Raw genomic sequence first — 22,845 nt, 5'->3', positions numbered from 1 at the left:
AACTTCACGCAGTATTCCGCATACAACACATATATATGAATAGGATTTTCCTTCTCATTTACTTAAAACAACTAATTCACCACAACTTAAAAATTGTGGAGGTAAAAATGACACAAACCTAGCAGCAGCAGTATTGAAAGCTGCTGCTGAAGTTTCTCCTTTTCTAATTCAGTATTAGAGCTTATTACTAAAGTCAAAGATATAAAACTACTCTCAATATTAAAAAAAAATACAACAACAAATAAATCAGAAATAAAACTTAATAGACATTTAGACTGACTCATTTTTTATTTTGTAACTATTAACTTTTAACAAATATCGCACATATAATTTTAACTAGACAAATAACTAAAATTAGCTATATCACTGTCCATAAATAAGAAAAAGACTATTATTGAACTCCATGATCTACTTGGTAGATACTCTGGTACGGCGATTCCAAGAGAAGTTGACTCCATAGCTTTTAGGTTTAAATTCTTTGTCTAGCTTAGGACAATCTAAGTACCAGCTCCAGCCATTTTTCTCACAATGTTCTATAGCTTCATCTGGTGATGAAAATTCAATTTTCATATTAGACAATGGATCTCCAGTCGAAGTCCAACCCATTAATGGGTTTTCCCAACGTTGACGAGTGTCAAACTCCATCTGCCAATGATGTATGTTGCTAGTTCCACTTTGCATGGAATTCTTTGGAGGTTGATATATGCGAACTCTACGATTTATAACATGTTCCTCTGGTATTCCAGTGATTGGTGTCAAATCAACCTGAAAATGCAGACCACTATAAATTAAGTATATTTTATTTTTTTAAACAAAATAAATTAGATATATATTTTTTTATAAATAGTTATTTTGAAATTTATTTCTACTGTCAGTGTATATTCCACTTAGCAGCCTAAGCAGAGGATACTTAGTGGTGAAAATATTCGCCACTTTCCACCCAATTTTCAGGACATTGAGTATTGAAGAGCAGACATCAACAGACACATGCATGTATTGTTATCAGAGTGAAAAAATTTTAATAATTAATTAACCCCCAGTAAAAACCATAACCCTTACAGTTGGACGCTGTGCTGTTCCGCCACGACGGCCTCGTTTTTATTTAAATAAGTATATTAGCATGCTCATAAAATTACCTTCTTTGAAACAGAAATAGTAGCATCTTGGACACGTCTTTCTCTCACTTCTTCGGGCAGAGCTATCACGGAAGCATTATCAATTATCGGAGCCTCTTTACGATTGATAGGGTCTTCAGCGGCTAATCGTGTTAAGCATGTTGAAAACGCAGGCAAGGATCTAAGCAAAAGACATTGTTATTAATGGACTTTTATATAGGAAAAAAAAACAAAGTCTTGATACCAAATACCTTGATAAAGCTGTTCGAGACAGCTTCGAGGTAGTATTTATTATTTTTAGCATTGTTAAAGTGATTTATATGTTTTTAAAATTATTTATATGTGATTACCCAACACCCAACATTCAATATTTGACAGAATACCTTGACGTTTAAATTTTATAAGTGTAAAATGTTACAGACTAAAATTACATGTACATTGACAATGAACAATTTTTTTTACCTTTTTGTGTATTATCTAGGTATCGTACATTATTATTATCTGACTTGAAAAAAATATAATTTACCTTGAAGTGTATAAAAAATTCTAAGATGACAAATAATTCATTTTGCTAATATTATTTTAATGCCTATAATTAGAATATAATTTTAACTGACTGCATATTTATTTTCTGAGTGGTACTATTGGTTTTTAGTTCCAACATCACATTTCACAACCTCTACATAACTCAATGTCAGTTTGACAGTTTCTGACTTTTTGTCAAGGTGATCTAATACCTAACAAAAATCTAGGTAGTCCAAAAATATATAAATAAATATTTAATGCTCTTATAATAATAACAATACAATATATGTACAAATTTTTAAAATACTATACGTAAAATAAAATGTCTTCAATCATCGCTACGAATAAAACGATACGTGCAGCTGTTTTTATGTAAAGGTACAACTTACGTTTCTAATTTGTTTTTACTGTCAAAGGCAAATGTAATTCGATATTATTATTATTAATTCACTGAAAGATAAATAAATATTTTAAATATAAATCTCAGTCTTTTCCAATACCGTACTTCATATTTTACCTTTGGCCGAAATTAGTATTATCAACATTAACAAAATATTGGATATTTTAAATTTTGCTTAAAAATAATAATTTATTAATATAATATATTACTTATATTTTTACACAACATAAATTATATTTTGAGTTGTAAAATAAAAGTATTTAATTATAGTAGGTATATATATGAATACTATACTAAAACCATAATAGGATTGGCACCATATCCTGTACTTTAATTACATTAAATACCTAAATGATTTATAGAAAAGACTAAGTACTTTATTCTAAATATAAATTTAAAACTATTAACAAGTAATTCAAAATATAGTTCTAGCTCATACATAACATTCTTGGAGAATACAATAATTAAATCACTAAAACTGTACTTATTAATAATAGTTGAAATGTATGCAAATTAATTATGAAAACTGTAAAGCCTTCTTTTAAAAACTTATAGGAATGAGAAAATAGTGAAAGAATAAATATTACTATTTAGTCTTTCACATTTCCTCATTACTATTATGACAGTATGAGTAAAAAAGTAAAAAAAATGTTCTTCATTCAATAGTCTGTGTCTACTATATTCACCAGTATGCTTGAATGACTATTCGGCACAAATCTAAAAATATATTCCAATGTTTAAAATATGCCTGTTTTATTTTCAGATTGTTACTGGAAACATTATGGTGTGTTAAACAATATAGACCCCTTGGGGTCTGGCTCAGCCACCCCCATAATAACTTGCTCATTAAAAAAACATATTTACTTTTCCATATCTTCTCTGTACCTGTAATTATAAATATATTTTGTCTATTATTATTAAATACAATTAAATAATTTCAATATGAGTAGGATTGTAGAGGTAGATTGTACTAAGCGCTGTAAGTCTAGAGTTCATGGGCAGGTTTTGACTAGTGCCATAACAAAGAGATCTATTAGCGATGAATCTCTTGCCAGTTTTATTAAGTCCACCTGTGCTAATTTTGCCAAAGCTTTCGATTTTGAGGTAAGCTTTTTCTTACATTATACATATTTTTTTTCAGCAGGAAGTACAGACCTAGTGTCTCAAGTGAACTCATGCCACAGTGGGAAAATGAAAATAAATAAATTCACCAAGTGTTAGTTTAATTTCATCCACAATCATTGCATTTACAGGTTATTACTGTCCCAGTGAGTCACAATGGACTATTAAATATATTAAATAATAATTAAATTAATATATATTTTTCTGTAATAGATTTTACAACTCCATTTTTTTATATATAATGTAATGAACACTAAATATATAGGAGGAATTCTCACTAAACAACAAAACTGGTACAGTCTCATTAAATTGAAAAGTACACAACAAATACACTAACTTAATCAGTTTTAAACAGGAAATGTGTAAAGATAAAACAAAAAAATATGGGGGCCGTCGTGGCAAAGCGGCACAAGCTTGCGACTGTAAACGTGACGATTGTAGGTTCGATTCCCACTCGACGGAATCATAGTCAGTCGTCAGTCTGGTAAACAGGCAAAGCGCGCAGTCCCTCAATATTCGGCGGAAAGTGGGGGACGGAAGTGTCTGAATGGGAAACGGAGTGTCTTACATCTGGGTTCCTATATTTCTCTCAAGGTTGAGTGATGATAGTTCTGATTTTCTGTTACTATATGTAACAAGAATTAAATTATCTTTCCTAAACTAAATATATTAATAAATTTGCCTAAATAATGAAATTATTAATAATAATAATAAATTAAACTCTGTGCATTTTTTAGGGTCGAACTGCTCTACATATGGCTGCATCGAGAGGTAGGAACGGTCTAATGGAATGGCTGATTCGTCATTCCTCTGACGCCTTCATAAATGCACGCGACCGTGAATCTGGATATACTCCACTGCACAGAAGTATTTTCTATGGCCAAATTCATTCTGCTGTTACTCTTATGAAACTTGGTAAGTAATAGTTTTTAAATAATTATGTAATTAGTTTAACCGTTTTTCGTTTTTCGTTTTTTTAGTTTCCCTTTAAAGCTATGCCGAAGTCTAACTTGCATAATGTTTTTTTAATTAAATTCGCGTTCTTTTCTTAACACAAATATATTGGAAAATATTGCGGCACAAGGGTGTGGCCGTAACGCGACGGTTGTGGGTTCGATCCCCACTCGAGGAAGTGAAATATTTATTTAAAGCAAAGCGCGGCGTTGAGTTCTGCCACTCACACGCAATGCCTCCATAATTCGGCAGAAAGTAGGGACCAGAGTGTCTTAGCACTAGCTTCCCTCTGCTGTGTGCAGGATACAGTAAATATAAATATAAATGATTAAATCTTTAAATAACATTATTCCATACAGCACATTTTATGTAAATGAACATTTCAAAATGTTTTGACTGACCTGACCTAATTAAATTATTGCAACAAAAAGCTCTATGTCCTAACACTTTTTCTAATCATGGTTTTTCCATATTAATACTTATATTTAAAATCAATGCCATGGATTAATTTCTACTGAAGGTTTGTTTCTATTTTTTTTTTAATTAAAATCTTACTTAAAGTAAAGGTGATTTAATTTCTATATAATCTATAACTCCAAAGTCAAGATTTCAAAGTTCATTAAACTGTCGATAAGCGATTATTACGAAAAATTGTTGATAAAAAGTCAAGGTGAAAGTCAAAGTCAATATGAAAAGTTGGCCTTAATATGCAATGATAATTGCCAAATCTTATATATTCTTTTACCTGATACTGAAATATTAAGCGGACCTACTTTTTAATAATAAAGAAAATATTATTATGTAAGGATTTAATATGTAACGATTCATTATCGACGTATCGTGCCGAAACTGTCGTTATAATTTAATAGTTAATGCTTTATCAGTTATAGTTCACAACACCGCGTGGTCCGTGAATGTTACCTTTTTTTTAGCCAGAGTTAAAGTTATTAAAAAAAAAAATCTGGTACACGCTGTATCCCGCACACAGCAGCCCTATGCCTACCATAGGGAACCTAGTGTTAAGACACTCCATTCCCCACTTTCTGCCGAATTCTGGTGTTGAGTGGCAGAAATCAACGCCACGCTTTGCCTCGACACCAGAGCGAAGAAATGGAAATAACTATAAACGTAAATAAATATTTCACTTCCTCTAGTGAGTATCGAACCCACAACCATCGCGTTGCAGTCACACAATTGTGCCGCTGCGTCACGACCACCTCAAAATATAAATTCATATCCTATAAATGTTAAAATATAAGTAGTTATGGTTTCATCAAGGCAGTTTTAATTCTAAATCTATAATTATAACTTCGCAGGCGTAAACACGGATATCCAAGACAAAGACGACTATAAAGCAATAGAGCACGCCACGCTCGACAAGCATTACATGTACCAGCAATCTGGATTAGAGCCTTGTGATGCTTACGTATGGGGAAGTAACTCCAACTACACTTTGGGTACGGGATCGCAACAGCCGAAACAAGTGCCAGATCTGCTATCCTGTTTTAGCCGTACCAATGCTAATCTTAGACAGGTTAGTGATATTAGTTTTTCTGTTTGCTGTATTATAAAAAATAAATATTTATATTTGGCTTGTATATAATGCTATATTTACTTATATGATGAAACAGTTCCACAGCACTCAGCTTATAATTAAAAGGACGGATTATTTATTATAAAGTACTGCGGCGTTGAGTTCCGCCACTCAACACACAAACTCGGTTGTGTGAATGTGAGTAACACAGTATCTTAAAACTAGGATCTCTCTGCCTATAACGCTAAATGCGGGATACTGCGTGAAGCCGAAAAAAAGTTTATTATAAAAATTTACTCCACTTCCCTTACAAATAGTGGTGACAGTAAAAATATAAAAAAAGTTTTATCTACTTCATAAATCTTATCATATAGAAAAGTCTGTTTTGACTTATAATTTAAACGTCAAACGTCATGAACAAAATATATCCATTTTCATAATAATTTTTAAGTTGCTCAACTGTAAAATGCATACAATTGGACTACCTAGGACTTGTTTAGGTTTTACAAACATATTGTTTTTTTTATTTGGTCTAATTACGTGTGGGGTTTGCGTGTGGTGCGTCGTCAATACTGATTTCTTTAAGGAAGTCAACTATACCGTGACTAAAAGTTCCTTGGTGTCGACTATAGCTAATTTTGTTAATTTAAAACTATGGTTCACACCCATGACTACAGTACTTATTCCTATAGCTCTATTGGCGAGTTTTACATCCTGTTGTGGTATACTCGGTGCAGGCTGCAAATTGAAATGTGCTCTAAAATCCTACGTTTTCCTTGTAACCGTCATATCTTCAACAGCTTTTTGGATATTTTTCATCAGTGGAATTTATAATATCTATACAAATAACGCAAAAACTCAAAATTTCATGCGATCTACTATAACTACTAATTATGGAAAAGAAAACGATTTGATCACAGAGATTTGGAATCACATAATGATCAACTATGAATGTTGCGGTACATTTGATTATAGAGATTTCATAGAGACGAAATGGCATCTTGAAAATAAAGATAAATTGTATCCAATACAATGCTGTAAGTTAACTAACAAAATAACTCTGGAACCTTTGTCTAAAGACTGTCCATTAAGTCACGACCCTTTAGTACCCACAAATAAAGATACAGGGTGTTTCAATACTCTACGAAAATCAATTTCGGACAATAAAGGTAGAATTATATTTTATATTATCCTATTAGGCCTCAGCTATACAATTTTGGTATATTTTGCGTATTGCATTATACGAGGTGAGCCCCTAATAAGAGGAATGGCTGGAAACTTCGCATCCCTTCTACCAAAACGACATGAACGTGAAAAAGTGGTTCCTTCGAACTCTTCTTTGGATAATATGTTGTTTGTTGAAGAACCTCCAAAGAAAATAATGAGAGTGGTTTCAGCAGTAAATCCACTGCAGTCTTATACGTTTGCACCAAGCCACCTCGCGGGTGATAATAGATACCAGAATGTCAGACCTTATTAAATAAAGTTTTCTACCAAAAAATGTCTTTTACGCTATGTATCCTACCCTTATATATCTCTTTACTAATGTATTCCTCATGTTTTTTATGTAAGTTTATTTTATATTATTGACTTATTTTATTATATATTATATATTTAATTTCATTTAATAAAATTTGCACTGAGACGTTGTCCCCCTACTTCTCATTACAATTTATCCGTAATGTTTCAAAGGTTGTCTAGTAGAGATTGCCTAAAGCAATAAGACCGCCTTTGCATACGTGTTTTTCTTTTATTTTTATTTATGTTGTTCTTTCTATATATTTCTTTGTTTTATGTGTGCAATAAAGTATATTCTATTCTATTCTAAAATATTTTAAAAAAATATATTACTTTTTTTTTAAATGATATATAATAATTATATATTTTTTTTAATAATTCATAGGTATGTCTCGGTAAATTTCATAGCGTATGGGTATGTGGGAACATCGACATTGGGGAAGTATGGTGTGCTGGTCAACCGGCTCGTGCTGGCGGTCCCCATACCACGGCACTCCGTCCTGTGCCTCTCAAACTGCCGGAACCATGTTTACAAGTCGCTATTACACTGACTTCTACTATTTTCTTATTACAAAGTGGTGCGGTAAGTTTAATTTAATTTTTTCGTTGATACTGAATAAATTAAATATATTGTTAAATAAAATTTGTAGTTATTTTACTTTTCATAATAACCTGCGATAATTAAGTAACATTGTGATGTTGCCTGTACCATAGAGAGAACTACAAAAATTTCAAGATATTTTTTTAAACTTTGTTTTAATATCTTATGTTTTACGAAAAGGGGGTGATCCAGTTTCGTAAAACACCTCCTCAATGATGATATTATGAACCCTCTACTATTACCTTTATCCGACCAGCCTAACAATTATACTACGACAGTTACATAACATTACTACAAATTACAAATAAAATTTAATTTCAGGTAATCCAATACACATTAAACAACACAGAAAATCCAAGTCCATCGTCAGTCAAGAGTCCAACAACTATAAAACTATCGTCTGTCAAACCCCTAATAAAGATATCGCACCCGCTAGGCATCTGTGCGGGACGGTCTCACGGTGTTGTGTGGAATAAAAACGCGGTTTACACGTGGGGTTCGAATTTGGGACAATTGGGCCATAGTCAGGAGGATAAAATTGTGCAGGCACCTAAAAGGGTGAGTCATCTGTCACGCTGTATCCCGTACATAGCAGGTCAGGAGGAACCTGGGAACCTAGTGTTAAGATACTCTGTTCCCATTAAGATACTTCCGTTTCCTACTTTTTGCCGAGGCATAGCTTGTTGAGTGACAGAGCTCTCAGCGGCGCTTTGAATGATTACCAGAGTAAGTAAATGAAAATAGTAAATATTTAATTTCCTGAAGTGGGACTCGAAACCACGAATTGTCACGTTTACATGGCCTCGTTAATTTATTTTTAATATTATTATATTCTAGGTTGGTATGTCATTAAATAATAAAGAAGAATCGTGCATTCAGTTGGTGGATGCGACAGACGCGGCCACAGTCATAACAACCAGCCGCGGTGATGTTTATCTTTTACATAAATATTTGTGCAAGAAAATTGCTATTAAGTAAGTATTGTCATTCAATTTCAATTGTATGCATTTTGATCTCTCTCATATAGCAATGCATAGTGAACCTTGGGTTAAAATTTTTTTTTACCTGTTCCACCAAAGAAAAAGGAAATTGAACCCAAAACCAATACATACTGTGCTACTTTACTATAAAAGACTCGCTCTAGACGTCACAGCATGAAAGTACTTATATGTGCATTTATTTTGATAACAAGCCAATGTACTCAAATACTGAGGAAACGCTAGCAGTTTTTTTTAAATATACAAATCTGATTTTTAAAACATGTTTTTCAGACAGCTAGCTTAAGAATAATTTAAACTCTAATTAATTCTACTTAGCTCTACACCATTCTAGTTATGAAATTGATACATATAATCGTGGTCTTGGAGTCATGTCTCTTGAGGCTTTAATAAATCTAAATATTTAGTGTCTATCTCTACTGCACAATTTATTATAATTTTAAAAAAAACTTAAGTATAGACAATTTTTTTATTACTTTTCAGGCAAATCAATCTCAAACAAGTGTGTGTTGAAGCAAAGGTTAATGAACAAGGTTCGTACTCAAGAGTGACAGTATTGCTTTTGACCAATGTTGGACAACTCATGTTGTGGCAAGACACTACCAATAAACTAACTAGGTAAATAAAATTGTTATATTTCTTTCTTTTTCACGTTACACAGTAAACATTCCAGCTTTTTATTCGATTAGGTGCCTAGGTTGATTAGCTATGCTGTCAAAATAATCATACTTTCAATCGATTGGGGATCAAACCCCAACCTGGGGATAATTTTACCCCCCACTTTACTTTTCTTTACGACATAGCGAGGTGTTCATTCATTCATATTTTTTTTGTTGGTTACATATTTTTTGGTGGGTATATAAATATATTTTTTTATTGTAACGCTCGGGGATGCAGACAAAGCGGGGACCTAACGGTAAAACACTCCGTTCCCTTTTTCTTTTCATCTGTACAACTTTTGAAACATTCCATGTTGGTTAGTAAAACGCTGCGCAAAACCTAAAACCTATTTAAAATAACCAATGAACACAATATTTCAGATGCGTATTTGGATTAAATCACCAAATTATAATAACACACGTGACCTTAACGCACGACGCCCTATATTTTACAACTAAACATGGCGACGCATTCATTGGTTGTATTTCCCGTAAGACAGCCGTTCAGCCAATCAGGAAAGAGAAAGAAAGAGAAAGAGATAATAAATCGGCTCTCGTCAGATTTTTAGAAAAGGATGACTGTACTTCTGTCAGGATAACCAAAATACCTAATGTGCATAGAGCTGTGGCGATATCGGTGGATAGTGAGGGATTGAATTTTGCCTGTCTACAGGTATCGACTGTTTTTTTTTCTAGTTTATGTTAATTATTTTTATATTTTAAAAGTGTACTACACCTTGTCGATACATTCAACAAACTAGTTTTCAAGTGAAAAAATACTACCATAATGACGATAATATAAGTTAAAATATAATGTGAAAGTAAAATTTAGCAAAAATTGTTATTGAATTTTTTCTTCAATAAGGGAAATAGTTCTCAAAATTTTCTTAAGAAATTACATTAATACAATTAAATTATATTATTGTAATTTCTTCCAAATTGTCAAACAAATGGGCCCATAAGACTGTTGAAACTTATGTAATAGTAGTTAGTGAATAATTAATCAACATAAGTTGTATATACAAACTTCTAACATAAAATCTTACTTAAATTTCTTAAATAAAAATAGGTAATTAAGTTAAGTATAATATTTCCAACCCTTTTTTTAATAACCTTAGACAAAACCAACATGTGGTTTGACATCTCTACCAGATTTGTCACCGTCGTGCCTATCCAAACATATGGAGTCACTCTTCGAGACCGCAGCTGAGGATGATATATTACATGATGTTATATTTAAGGTTTGTATATTTTTTCTATACTCTTTGACCAATATATCAAAAAACTAAGATTTAAATTTCAGTAAAATGTCAAAAGCTGATGTGTAAACTAAATCAAATTAAATGCTTAATTAAACTTATTAATCAAATTAAACTCATTCACAACTTATAAATCTATAAATCTTTAATAATTATGTGTAACATATATATGTTTTAAACAGTTATATTTCATTTGCAGGTAGGTTTAAAACAATATCCCGCCCATATATTCATAATCGCTTCAAGCAGCGACTACCTTTACAAACTGTATCAAGAATCCAACACAAATATGCACAAACCAACTATAGTATTAGATAATGTGCATCCAGAAGTTTTCGAAAGGATTCTAAAGTATATGTACACGGGAACCTGTGACGTAGCTGAACTAGGACCCTGTGGATTGAAGATAAGGAGAGAAGATTTAAATAGCGGAAAGAAGGAGAATGTTGATACAGAAGAATATATTGGTGAGCTCTAGAATTATGGAAATATTTAAATAAACTTCAATAATGTAAATGAAGCCATCTGTTTAGGTATATTGTGTACATGTAAATATTTAAAAAATATTGATCAATGTTAAGTGTGGAATAATACTTTAAAAATGTTAATAATAAAGAATATTAATTATTCTATATTTTCAATTCTTTTTATAAAATATATACATCAAAATATTAATTTATTTTATAAAAGAGAATATAAAATATTTTTATTGTTAACAAGATATAGCGGCATTTTGAATTCTGCCACTCTACAGCGTGATGAATAGAGTGTCTTAACTCTACTAAAATAATGGGAGATACAGTATGAAATTACAAAAAAACATATTTTTACAGAAAATCCATCCGAAATATCAGCTTTCGAAGTATATAAAAACCAAGATAAAAAGAAGAATCGTCGTCGCAACACGGAAACGCCTCCACGCGTTCACCTCTACTGTGACCCTATAAAACTGGTCCAAGCTACGGCTAAAAGACTTCACGTTATGGGCTTGCACAAACTGCTTGATAAGTTTTAGTGAGTATTTGAATAATATTTTATTATGCTTTTTGTATGTAAAAATTGCCTTTTGTATGTAAAAATGATTAAAGAACATTTGATTATTTTTATATGTTATTTTACGTTGTTTTTATTCTGGCTTCACGCTATATCCTGCATGTAGCACGTTAGACAGAGGAAACCTCGTAACGTAGTGTTGAGACACGGAGTGGCGGAATTCAATGGCGCGGAATTTTGGTTTGTTTCCAGAGCAAGGAAATGAACATATTAAATATCTCATTCTACCCATGGGAATCAAACCCACAACCATTGCGCTTAAAGTCGAACGCTTTTGCTAGCTACCTCAACTAAAAATATATCTCATCCCACCTAAGAAAATCGAACCCACAATCGTTGCGTTTACAATCGCATTGCACTACAACTGGTGTCAGGTTTTATGGTATATTTTTTAAAATAAATTATTGTAATAATAAAAAAAGTAATTTAAGTAAACTATTTATATGATAAACTAATTAACTATTCCCAACTAGTTACAGAGACGGCACAGTGTGTCTCAAAGAAAGTGCAGTATATGCTAAGAACATCCTAACATGGGACCGAGATACATATCCAGAATTAGTAGATACAAACGTCTGTTCTAAAGACGGCATGCTGATATCAGCCCATAAATGTGTGTTAGCAGCCAGATTGGAATATTTTTATGGAATGTTCATGCATTCTTGGACTGAGGTTAGATTTAATATGTTTTAAGAATTCAATGTTTTTTTTGTGTATATTTTATTGGAAGTTTTAAGAAACTTCCGTTCCTCACTTTCTGCTGAATTTTCGAGGCATTCCATGTTGAGTGGTGGAACACAACGCCGCTATTTGCCTTGTTACCGTTGCGCTTAAAAGTCGAACGCTTTTGCTAGCTACCTCAACTAAAAATATAATGTATAATAACACAAAAATTCCTTTCAGAGCAAACTTCTATCAAAAGTGACTTTACCAATAAATCATGGTATTCTCTTACCAGTAATAAATTTCTTATACACGGATACTTGTCCAGAAGTTCAAAATTCAGATAGCATTGACTTTATTTGTAGCATGCTCATAGTATCCGATCAGCTTTTTATAAGCCGACTAAGAGAAATGTGCGAAATATCACTATCTAACCTAATAACTCTAAAGAACTGCACTGAAATCTGTCAATTTGCACACACATATAACGCTAGCCAGTTGAAACAATGCTGTATGGAGTATATTTCACTCAATATAGCTAGTATACTTGAAAATAGATCTTTGGACCACTTAGAAGGTGCCTTGTTAGAGGATATATCTAAATACTATTGTAAATTTAACCCGATAATGTCATCCCGGGTGATAACGCCGTTTTTCAATTCGCCTACCGATGAAACTATCGAGGATTGTACCAAAAACCTGACTGTTGACTTAGAAATAATTGATGAAGATTTTAAAAAGGACGATAGCATAGAAATAACCAAAAAGAAAAAGCAGAGAAAGATAGAGTACACAGAAAGTGAAAAGGCAAGAATGAGATATGAATCAGTTAGTTCTGTGACGTCATTAGATTTATCCCACGATACATCCGGAGATGTTACTCTATCGCTTAGCGCTATACCAAAAAGTGCTGAAAAGAAATCTCGTGAAATGGAAAAATGGACAGAAGTGCCAACCTCCCAGCAAAAACAGCAAAAAGTTGTTCAAGCACGCCTTAAAGCCATATCCTCAGCTAAGGATATTTTAAATGAAACACCAGCAAACTCTTTTACAAAATTGTCAAAAAATAATTCATTTAGCGCCATTTCTCAAGAACCTGTTACACCAACAACTTCACGTCAAATGTCAGTTTCCCCAAAAGAAGCAGAATTTTGTTGGGGTCAAAGTAAGATGATAATAAATCACGTTGGTCCCAAGCTTTCCCAAAAGCAGAGAAAGAAACTGGCATCAGAAACTGAACAGAATCCACAAACTTTGGACAATTACTTGTCAAATAAATTAAATATTGGCAGTCCTCCTGACAAACCAAAAAATCCCTGGAAAATATGTCAAGCGCCAATCGCTCAAAGTAGCCCCAATAAACAAAATGCTATGGAATTTAATAAAATATTGGCTGATCAGAAAAAGCAAAAAGATGACTTCTCGAGAATCATGACTAAACCTTTGAACTTGACTCAAGTAAGTAGAGCGCACAAATATTGTAGAATATTTGAACTTCGCAGTGTATATTATTTAAATTAATAAACTTAGTTCTAAATTTATTTAAAATGTAATATATATTTTAATCCATCTCCTGCATCATAGGAAATAAGATATAATTTAGAAGATATCATTATGGAATGGAGAACTGTCTGTCCCTATATAAATATATAGCTACAGGCTTGAATATGTGGTAAAATGTAAGAAATGTGTCACTTTATTACTAGATTATCTCTAGAAAATGCTCTAAAAAATTATTTATAATTTAGTTTCTCTTTATATGTACCAATGTACATACCAGTGACTAAATGGCCTGCCATTACTAAATATTAACTACTAGCTATCAATCGTAATACTGTGTAATAGTTGATTTCTTTATATTTCTTAATAGCTTGAAGATAAAGCCATTGAAGAATTGGAACGTTTCTACAACATTCATGAAGCAGATGACGAACTGATAACAGTTAGACGCATAGAGCTGCAAGTAGCATCACCACAATGGATACACACTGCCCCAAAGTGATATTAATGTGCTAATTTTACAACAAATTGTGATCAATATATTCTAAATATATGCTTTATGTGTAGTGTGTATTTTATTTTTATCTCAAAATATTACTTCAAATAAAAAAAAAATATAATTCCTTAGGTGAAAGAGTGATTCCTTAGTGTATTTGAATCAGTTAGACATTGCTTACTTAGTAATTCCTTCTCTTTCCTCTGTTAGTTACAGTATCCCAGGTTATCAGCTGTTTCGCAATGATCGTACTTTGCAAGGTGGCGGTGGGGTCGGTATCTACCTTCGCAACAACATTACTGCTCGTATTATTGCCTGCTCCCCCAATCAATCGACAGGAACCCTAGAATATATTTTTGTGGAAGTAACGTTAAACCATAAAAAAATTCTTTTAGGGACTTTATACTCCCCAAATGATAAAATCAACTATTTTAGTGCTTTAGAAGGTGTTCTGGAATATCTTTCACCTCAATACGAGCATGTAATCTGTACGGGCGATTTAAACACTTGTCTGTTAAAAAATGATTCAAGATCTAATTTATTAAAAACATTATATGATACCTACAACTTACACATTCTTCCGATGGCGTGTCCCACCCATTACTTTCCTAACTGTAGACCCTCTCTTATTGACCTCATCTCTGTCTCTAACCCTAATCTCGTTGTTTCTCATGGGCAAATGACAGCTCCATTCTCTTTTCATGATTTAATTTTTCTTACGTATAAATTCCGTCCTCCCAAGGTTAGAGGTAAAATACTTCTCCAACGCAATTTTAAGCATATGGACCTTGAACGCTTAAGGGAGGATGTGAGAAACATCGACTGGTCACCCATAATGTCATCAACAAATATTGACAGTATGGTAAACTCTTTAACTACTGAACTGATTCGCATTTACGACAAACATGCCCCTGTGAGACCGGTTCGTATGAAGCATGCGCCTGCTCCCTGGCTAACACCTATTATTAAAAGAACGATGTGTAAACGTGATAGAGCTAAAACTAGAAATAAAAAATATCCTTGCCAACAAAACCTAGCTGCATACAAAAAATTGCGAAACATTTGCAACAGAATGTGTAGGGATGCTAAACGCCGATACATTCACACCACTATTCAGAATCTCAGTCAAGCGCAAGTTTGGAGATTCTTAGAGTCGTTCGGGGTAGGCAACACCAAGCATACTCATTCGGTATCATTGGATCTTCATGATTTAAATTCATCTTTTACTACACCCCTATTAAATTTAAGCCCTTCAACTAAATCTGAAACACTGTCATTTTTATCTTCTACTGTCCTACCTGACTCTACATCTTTCTCTCTTAAAACTGTAACTGAAGTTGAAGTCAAGAAGTGTATCAAGTCCATATCCACTAAATCCTTTGGAAGTGACTGTATCAGCCTGGACATGATCCTTCCTGTGTTGGAATACATTGCTCCAGTGGTCACCCACATTATTAATTTCTCACTGACTTGTAATGTTTTTCCCGCACAATGGAAGTATGCTTATGTCATTCCTTTACCAAAAATCTCCAATCCCTCTAGCGTCACCGATTATCGTCCTATATCTATCCTTCCAATCCTATCCAAAGTCCTAGAATCCTTAGTAAATAATCAGCTGTATTCTTTCCTTTCCTTTAACAACCTACTGTGTCCTTACCAATCCGGTTTCCGATCCTCTCACAGCACGGTTAGTGCGTTGCTGAATATCACGGAGGACATTCGATGTGCTATGGATAACACCAAGCTCACTGTAATGGTACTGCTGGATTTCAGCAGCGCTTTTAACTGTGTTGATTTTGATATACTTCTGGGCTCTCTTCGTGCAGTTAACATCTCTTTTGAAGCCTTAAGCTGGTTTCGCTCCTATCTCTTAGGTCGTCAGCAATGTGTAAAATCTAATGATGTCACATCGACGTGGTTAGATATCACTTGTGGCGTTCCTCAAGGCGGTGTTCTTTCTCCACTTCTATTTTCTGTTTTTATAAACAATATATCTAGAGTCATTTCTTCTCCCTACCATCTGTATGCGGATGACTTGCAATTATACCGGCATTGCTATGTTAGCGATTTGCCTGGGACTATTGCAGCTTTAAATAATGATCTCGCTGCTATTTTTACTTGGGCCGAATCTGTCGGACTGTTAGTAAATCCAAGTAAGTCACAAGCAATTATCATTGGAAGCAGCAAACTTAGACAAAAAATAAATTGGAACTCAATGCCGAAGATCCTGTATTCAGGAGTAGTAATCGAATATTGTAACAGAGTAAAAAATCTGGGCCTAATTTTTGACAGTAACATGTCCTGGGTACCGCACATTAATGATGTCAGCAAGCGCATGCATTTCTCCTTTCGTTCTCTTAAGCGTCTCCAATACTACCTACCTCATAAAACCAAAATTATGCTTGCACAATCTCTTCTCTTACCTATCCTCGACTACGCTGATGTATGTTATTTGGATGTGACCGAGGAGCTGCTTAACAAATTAGAGCGACTCCAAAATCTTGCCATACGCTTTGTTTACGGTTTGCGTAAGTATGACCACGTCTCCGAATTTCGAACTCAGCTCAAATGGCTCCCAATTCGACTTCGCCGAGATATGCACGTCCTGTCACTCCTTTTTAAGATCCTTAACTACCAGAATTTTCCTTGTTATCTTCGATCCCGCTTTGACGTTCTCCCTATCCCTACACGCTCAAGGAGGTCTGGTGTCATACCGACACTTAACGTACCTAAGAGCAACACCAAATTCCTTCAGAAATCCTTCTCTGTATACGCCGCATCCCTTTGGAACCAACTCCCTAAAACTATCCAGAAAAGCCCTTCCATAAAGTCCTTCAAATCCCAATTAAAACTACATCTCCTTGCATCGTTAGACAATTAATCTTTTTTTTTTTTTTTTTTATTATAGTGGTTACTTATATTATCTCTCCTCATCTTATATAGTGAAGCTTAATTTTCTTTTTGTTCCTTTTTATATAGGTATATATACTTTATGTATTTATTATATAGTATATATGTATTTATATTTAGATGTTATAATATATTATTTATTTTGTATAACTATATTTATGTTTATTTATGTGTATGTCATGCCTAATTATTATTATTATTTTTTTGTATTTATTATTACTATTAGTTTTATTTTATTGTTTATCTTGTTTTTGTCTTTCTCAATTTCCATGCACTATCTTGTCTTTCCCGCTACTTTGCACTTATCCACTTCCACGGGTTGACTGGAAGAGATCTCTTCTAGAGATAAGTCCACCGTTGTGTATGTCTTTTCTTAATGTGTGTTTTATTCTGTGTTAATTTAGTGCAATAAAAGAATCTTATAAATTACAAATAAAAAGTAACACAAAGCTTTAAATGTAGAAAAAACTACAAGTTCATGTCTCATATATAAAATTTCCTTTTATTAAAAATAATAGTAACCCACTGCATACTCATAGATAGGTGTATAAAATTTGGATATTTAAAAAATATATATATTCTTTTTGTACAACTTTATTCAATATAATCTATAATTATGTTTATTTTTGTAAACTACTTAAATATCTATTTTACATTACTTTTTAGGAGGAAAAGATTTTAACAACTGGTTGAGCTGTCTATGTGTTAGTTTCTTTTCTCCAGGTACCAATATACCCTTTTTGCCTTGTTCTCTTTGAGTAGAAGCTTGTTCACTATAATTTTTGTAACAGGTCTGAAAAGCTGAGACTTCTTTTAAGCATTGGCCTTGATCAAATTCCGCTTTTTTGAAACAAGCAAACATAACAGCCATTTCCTGCATACATACAGCTTCTCGTGTTTTATCTCCTTTACCAGATACAGTTTTCTTCAGCCTTAATGGAAGTAACATTTGAAAGGGAATTGGTTCTCTTTGTGGTCTCCTTGCACTTTTATTTGAGGCAGCAGTAAATAGCAAGTTATTTAGCCGCATTGTTGTTTTTAATTATTATTTTTTAGTTAACTGCGAAAAGTTAAAATAAATATATAACTATAAAGTTAGGTTATATATAAGTCAAGAACAAATGACATTGACGGCTCATATTTGACATTTTGAATTTTGACATTCGGTACGTTCAGTGGTAATAGAAGTAACAAATACAAACAGATATTAAATGAAACACTTAGTTGGACTCGTTAAAAATATGAACTATTTTTTTTTTGAAACAATTTTTTTATTTATATAAATAAACACTTATGTGGAAAAAATGCATTTACATTTCCTATATTGACTCTGGTTTTTCAAATAAAAGAAATTTAACTTATTTGCTAATTTTACTTATTTTATGAAGTGTAAAATCCTATCTGTAATGCTTTATAAAATTGCACATAAATTTCTTATATTTTATCATCTTTATTTACATTATTCAGTAAGTTTTATTTTATTTCAGGTAAGTTTTAATTTTCACCGGTTTAAATTTTAAATAGACGATTTGTTTACGTGGCCTTCCTATGAATAAATACTTTCAAAATTTTATATAGATATTCTCTAAATATATTCAATTTTAATAAGTAAATTGGACATTTTTATAAAACTAAACCAAACATACGTAAATATTATTAAATATAATTTTACCAAATTATAAAGATATTGTAATTTTACATATCATAAACCTATAAAGATCACACAATATATTTAAACATCATATTTTGGTTATAGGCTTCTTAAAGAATTACTGAAGAAACATAATATTATTTTAGAATGTGGGTGGAATAGATTTCATGCATTAATAATTCATTAATCTAGTTCGTTAGATCTTAAAGATGCTTATCTATATATATAAAAGGACGTAGTCCAGTCGTAACCGCTGTGCGTAGAAACGTGATATTTGGACAGATGTTTCCTTTCGTAATCTGGACATCCACTAAGAAGGCATTTTGAAAAATTTTTACCCTAAAGGGGTGAAATAAGGGTTGAAAGTTTGTATGGAAAAAAATTTAAATCTATATCGATTTTAATAAAATTGTAAATTCAGACTCTTAAAAATATTTAATTGAACACGTGTTTCACGGTTTTAGGGTGCCAATAAGGGGTTGAAAGTTTGTATGGAAAAATCTTTAAATCGCCACAGGTCTCTATAAAATATTTAATTTAGACTCTTAAAAATATTTCATGGAACACATGTTTCGTGGTTTATTTTAATTCATCCCCTAAGGGTACAAAGAAGGGGTTGAAAATTTGTATGGAAAAATCTTTACATCGCCACCGATTTTTATAAAATTTTAAATTTAGACCCTTAAAATATTACATTGAATACATGTTTCGTGGTTCATTTTAATTCATCCCCTAGGGGCGCAAATAAGGGATTGAAAGTTTGTCTGAAAAAATCTTTAAATCGACACCGATTTTCATAAAATTTGAAATTGATACTCTTAAAAATATTTCATTGAACTGCGAAAGCGAAGCTGCGCGCGCCCGCTAGTGTTTATATAAAAATGTATTTATAACCTGTTATCTATTACTAATTTTTTTTATTGTCTTTATTAAATGTAAGAGGTAAAAATTACAGCCACTAATCATGATAAAACTAAAGAGATTACAATTTGGCGTTATCAATAAATTTTAAATGATGCTGTAAATATATTAACCTAAGCTTTCAATTCGGTTTTATTGAATGGCCATATATATTTTTTAAATATAAGATTAATACGTCAGAATAAAATAATTAAATTATATTTTTCAAGTTTTCATATTAAGCGATTTTTTTATATCTTCGATGAGCACAAAATTTCCGTGTACTTTTGCATTGAAATTACAAAAAAAATAATATCTTCACTGATTTCATATTTTAAAATTAACTAGTAATGTTGATCTTGTGGCAATCTGGGGGCAATACAGTGGAAGTACCCCATAGACGTAGGAAGTTAAAATTTAGTACCTACTGAGGTAGGCTTTTATGCTCACGTAAAGGGAAAACTATGAAATGCAGGAACATCGAATATCAGAAGCTGCCTGGTGAGGCTGATGTGGAACTGTAAGCACTTGTAAGCCAAAATATCGACGTACACCCTTTGCAAAATTTATTCTGCGTGGTGAGTGGGTGGTTTCTGCGTGGTGGGAAAGATAGATAAAGGAAACCTGGTGTTAAGTCTTACTTGTTACAAATATCAGACTATTACAAATTAGTCACATAAGCCTATTTTTAAGATATATTTAAAATATTTTACCCTATAATCAGCAGGAAAGGCAGAGGGAGTTTAGTCTTAACAGACACTCCGTTCTTCATTTTCCACCAAATACTCGGGGCATTCTTTTAAATGAATAGGAATTTAACGACGTGTTACTTCAAAAGTGCTTATTATAAGTTTATTTGAATAAAGGATTTTTTGAAATTTGAATTTGTCAGCGAAAATATTATCTAATAGTTAGTTTACAGTCACACGCATTTGAATATATTAAAAATGAAAAGACAAACACAGCGTAAGAAATAATAATAATAACAAAAGACACTTTTAATTTCTTTATATAAGTATATAAAAGAAGGAAACATCGTTGGAAAAATAAATAGAAAATAATAAAAATTATGCTTTTTGACGTAACCATCCGACTTTGTCAAAGACTAGCACTTCGCAGTTCTAATATCAAAGCGGGTGTTATGTTTCTAATCATGACTGTATTTAGAATAATTTGCCGAAATACATTTATCTTTGAGATATAGTGACTTTACTTACCATTATCACTTTATGGTAGGATAAACGAGTGATTGATACCTTTGCAAATATTTGTTTGTAAATAAAATGTCACATACAAACATATAATCCACAGAAAAAAAATCTAAATGATATTTTATTGATCTTATATCTCAATATTTCTAAAATTGTAACATTCTTAAGATCCTGAAAAAAAAATACATATAAATAGATTTTTTTTTCAATTTCATGCTGTATTAGAATGTAGCAGGGTACCTATCCCACTACATGCGGGTAGAGGGAGCCTAGTGATAAAACACTCTGCTCTCCGTTTTCCGCCGAATTCTAGAGACATCGTGTGTTGAGTGGCGGAAATTAACACCGCGATTTTCGATATCAGAGCGAAAAAATGAAACTATTAAATATTTCATTGTGCCTTGTGCCCCTGAACCACGACTGGCCTCTTTTATTTATTTATATAATAGTAAAAATATCTATCTCTAATAAAAATATCTACTTATACCTAACATTTTATAATATTAAATATAAACTATAAAAAGATGTATCTACTGAAAATTCAGCGACGCGCCGCATAATCCAGGCGCTTTAGCCAATTAAGAAATTAATCCTTAGTATTTACGATTAACATTTTGAAATATTATGAAATAAAAAATATATCTAGAGAATCTAAAAATAACATAACCATTACTTTACATAATAATTATTATTTTTTTGAAAAACGTGTTTATATGTATGTAGACGAAGATAAGTTTATATTTCAGGTTAATATTATTTTTAGCTTGACGCTATATCCCGCATGTACCAGTGGAGGCAAAGACAGACTCCGCTCTCCTTATTCCGCCGAATTCTGGAGAGGATCAGATCAGAGCGAAGAAATGAAAATATTTAGTATTTCTTTTTCCCGAGTGGGAATCGAACCCAGAACATTTTAGGTTCATAATCATCAAAATTGTAAATTAACTAATAGATATTAATAAGCAGTTATCAATTTTGACATGTGATAAGTTAACGTATGACTATAATCTTTCGGCCACGAGAAAGCACCTAAACGTGGAAATATGGATTTAGGTATATTTATTATAATGATTAATTTATTATTAACTAAATCCAGTCTCGGCGCACTGATACAAGCCTTGCAGGTTCGATTTCCACTTGAGAAAATTAAAATATTGCCCTTGTGCCAGAGCGAAGAAATGAAAATATTAATAAATGATAATACATTACCCTTAGTGAATATCGAACCCACACCCGACGCGTTACAGTCACACTCCTGCCATGACGGCCTCAATATATAATATCTTCATATATAATTAATATTTTTGAAATTAGGAGACTTTTTAAAAATATGCTTCATTTTTCCCAGTTTTACTTCTACATAATATACGCTATATTCATTTACAGTGTATAATAATCACGAAAGAAGTTTAGACAAAAATTCACTAAAGATTTAGGCACTTTTTTTTCGGGTTTTCTTTCAACGAAAATTGTAGAAAAAAATAATAAGACTAATCTGCCTTAATATTAAGGCTAATCTGCCTTAATATTAAGGCAGATTAGCCTTAATAAAACATTTAGCAGTTACAACGAAAAACATGTTTTGTTTATATTGAAGTAATTCCCCTAATAGTAGATAGATACTAACCGATAATCAGGTACGCAATAACACATACACAGCTGTTCTTGATTGAAATGTTAGATAATGAAAAAAAACCGGTTAAGTGCGAGTTGGACTTGCACACCGAGGCTTCCGTACCAATTTCAGGATTGTAGAGCCAACGGAAAGTTCAACTT

At 32.3% G+C, this 22,845-nt stretch overlaps 4 protein-coding genes across 4 annotated transcripts; 2 read left to right on the top strand and 2 right to left on the bottom strand.

Moving 5' to 3' along the window:
* Positions 1–265: 265 nt before the first annotated feature.
* Positions 266–1,526, bottom strand: ND-18 (NADH:ubiquinone oxidoreductase subunit 18). Its single transcript, XM_085197149.1, has 3 exons — positions 1,367–1,526; positions 1,137–1,296; positions 266–765 (listed from the first exon to the last, which is right to left on the bottom strand). The coding sequence occupies exons 1-3, from the start codon at positions 1,417–1,419 to the stop codon at positions 409–411; spliced, it is 570 nt and encodes a 189-aa protein (XP_085053275.1). The 5' UTR covers positions 1,420–1,526; the 3' UTR covers positions 266–408.
* Positions 1,527–2,873: 1,347 nt separating this feature from the next.
* On the top strand, positions 2,874–14,467 carry LOC146531950 (inhibitor of Bruton tyrosine kinase). Its single transcript, XM_085197155.1, has 14 exons — positions 2,874–3,144; positions 3,900–4,077; positions 5,433–5,650; positions 7,554–7,751; positions 8,091–8,327; positions 8,607–8,743; positions 9,251–9,385; positions 9,808–10,099; positions 10,545–10,667; positions 10,885–11,152; positions 11,519–11,699; positions 12,212–12,410; positions 12,642–13,859; positions 14,272–14,467. Exons 1-14 carry the CDS (start codon positions 2,983–2,985, stop codon positions 14,401–14,403), a joined length of 3,678 nt encoding a protein of 1,225 aa, XP_085053281.1. The 5' UTR covers positions 2,874–2,982; the 3' UTR covers positions 14,404–14,467.
* On the top strand, positions 5,994–7,233 carry LOC146531951 (tetraspanin-1-like). The gene has a single exon (XM_085197156.1). The coding sequence runs from the start codon at positions 6,117–6,119 to the stop codon at positions 7,128–7,130; it is 1,014 nt and encodes a 337-aa protein (XP_085053282.1). The 5' UTR covers positions 5,994–6,116; the 3' UTR covers positions 7,131–7,233.
* Positions 14,468–17,885: 3,418 nt separating the features above from the next.
* LOC146531949 (small ribosomal subunit protein mS37) lies at positions 17,886–18,442 on the bottom strand. The gene has a single exon (XM_085197342.1). The coding sequence runs from the start codon at positions 18,335–18,337 to the stop codon at positions 17,963–17,965; it is 375 nt and encodes a 124-aa protein (XP_085053468.1). The 5' UTR covers positions 18,338–18,442; the 3' UTR covers positions 17,886–17,962.
* Positions 18,443–22,845: the final 4,403 nt, after the last annotated feature.

This window comes from Heliconius melpomene, chromosome 14 (assembly GCF_056956725.1).
Source record: "Heliconius melpomene rosina isolate 202511_hmr_F chromosome 14, ASM5695672v1, whole genome shotgun sequence".
Lineage (NCBI taxonomy): Eukaryota > Metazoa > Arthropoda > Insecta > Lepidoptera > Nymphalidae > Heliconius > Heliconius melpomene.
This window is presented reverse-complemented; position numbering and strand designations above follow the sequence as displayed.